Here is a 1,313-nt window from a genome sequence, read left to right as displayed (position 1 = left end):
ACAGATAGACAATTACCACGGGGAGGTCCTTCAGGCACGACTTCGAGGAGAGGGATCCAGTTCTGGAAATAAAATCATAATTTACAAATGGTTACATACAATGCATGTAGCCTGTTATATAATCCTGTAAAGAATAAGATTCTTTTCCTCTAAATAAACGGAGCTTAGATGTAAGGACTTTCAAATGGTATATTTTGTGTGGTTAGCAATTGGTAAGAATGACGATTTATCTGGATTTGGAGAACAAAATAGAAATTGTAATATCTTAAGGTCATGACAATAAAGTTTATATTAAACATTAAAAGGTGATGCTTTCGACCTGAGCTCTATTCAAAAATATTTATCTATCTTTCAGATATGCATTTTTAGTATATCATTATTATTTTTTTTAAAGAGTGGAGTTGCTCTGTGTTTTATTACATAAGAATCCCCAGATGTCACAGATATTATCACAACGCCCACATTAGTAGGCACGGGCATCTGCCGCAGGATTTCATTTTTATCTTACAAGGATTGCTCTAATTAACTCAATTATGATTGCTATTTAAAAGCTTCTTTGACACGTAATTCAAAGGTAGTTGAATTTAGTACTTGATTTTTTTCGAATTTGGGATTTTTGTAACAATTTTCTCTCGCAGTGCATTTTCTCTAATAACTTTTGTCGTGACCTGGGGCGACCTCCAAGCTTTGTGGCAGTGTGTGACCTAGTGCCTGGTAAGCCTTTATCTATTCAAATAGCATGATTTACACTATGGACGGTGTGGATGTGATGACATTTGAAAACAAAAGATGTGTTTTTTTTTTTCTTTTCTTTACGGGAGGTGGAACAAGTTTAATATTCAAATGGGACGTATGTATGTCATACAATGACTGATTTAAAATGGACTTTATTATTAGTTAGATATGTATTTTCATGTCTTGTTTAAGAGGGAAATTTTGCCAAAGGGCCACATACTGCCGAAATAGTTGCTGCAATCAACATGCATGGAACAGCCTCTTAGCACCAACCTGCTTACCTTCCATGCATGCCAAACCCCCTTTTCCCTCGTGTCTGTAGTCAGCGTCACAAATTCCAACTCAAGGTCGACCTCCAACGAGTGGAACTCAAGAGAAGTGGTAGTTACGTTATTATTTAAAGGACCGGACGCTTCTGGCAGCTGAATGTAACTATAGTAAACAAATCCACGTGTTTGAGTGAACGGTTTGGAATGAAATTTAAATAATAGTAACGGGGGAAGTGATCCAGATTTTGAAATAAAACGATGGATTTAGTTAGAGACAAAATAAGTAATAGTGACAATAATTTGGAGCTT

The 1,313-nt window shown here is 35.9% G+C and overlaps 1 protein-coding gene across 1 annotated transcript in view; it reads right to left on the bottom strand.

The window, feature by feature from the left end:
• Positions 1-1,313, bottom strand: part of LOC119582186 (chymotrypsin BI-like) — an 8,576-nt gene that overhangs the window by 5,368 nt on the left and 1,895 nt on the right. The window contains exon 2 of the mRNA XM_037930423.1: positions 17-62. Coding sequence (XP_037786351.1) covers positions 17-62 — 46 coding nt within the window. The remainder of the gene's footprint in view (positions 1-16; positions 63-1,313) is intronic.

The sequence above is a fragment of the Penaeus monodon genome, chromosome 15 (assembly GCF_015228065.2).
Source record: "Penaeus monodon isolate SGIC_2016 chromosome 15, NSTDA_Pmon_1, whole genome shotgun sequence".
Taxonomy (NCBI): domain Eukaryota; kingdom Metazoa; phylum Arthropoda; class Malacostraca; order Decapoda; family Penaeidae; genus Penaeus; species Penaeus monodon.
The sequence above is the reverse complement of the archived record's forward strand: the minus strand, read 5'-3'. Positions and strand labels throughout refer to the sequence as shown.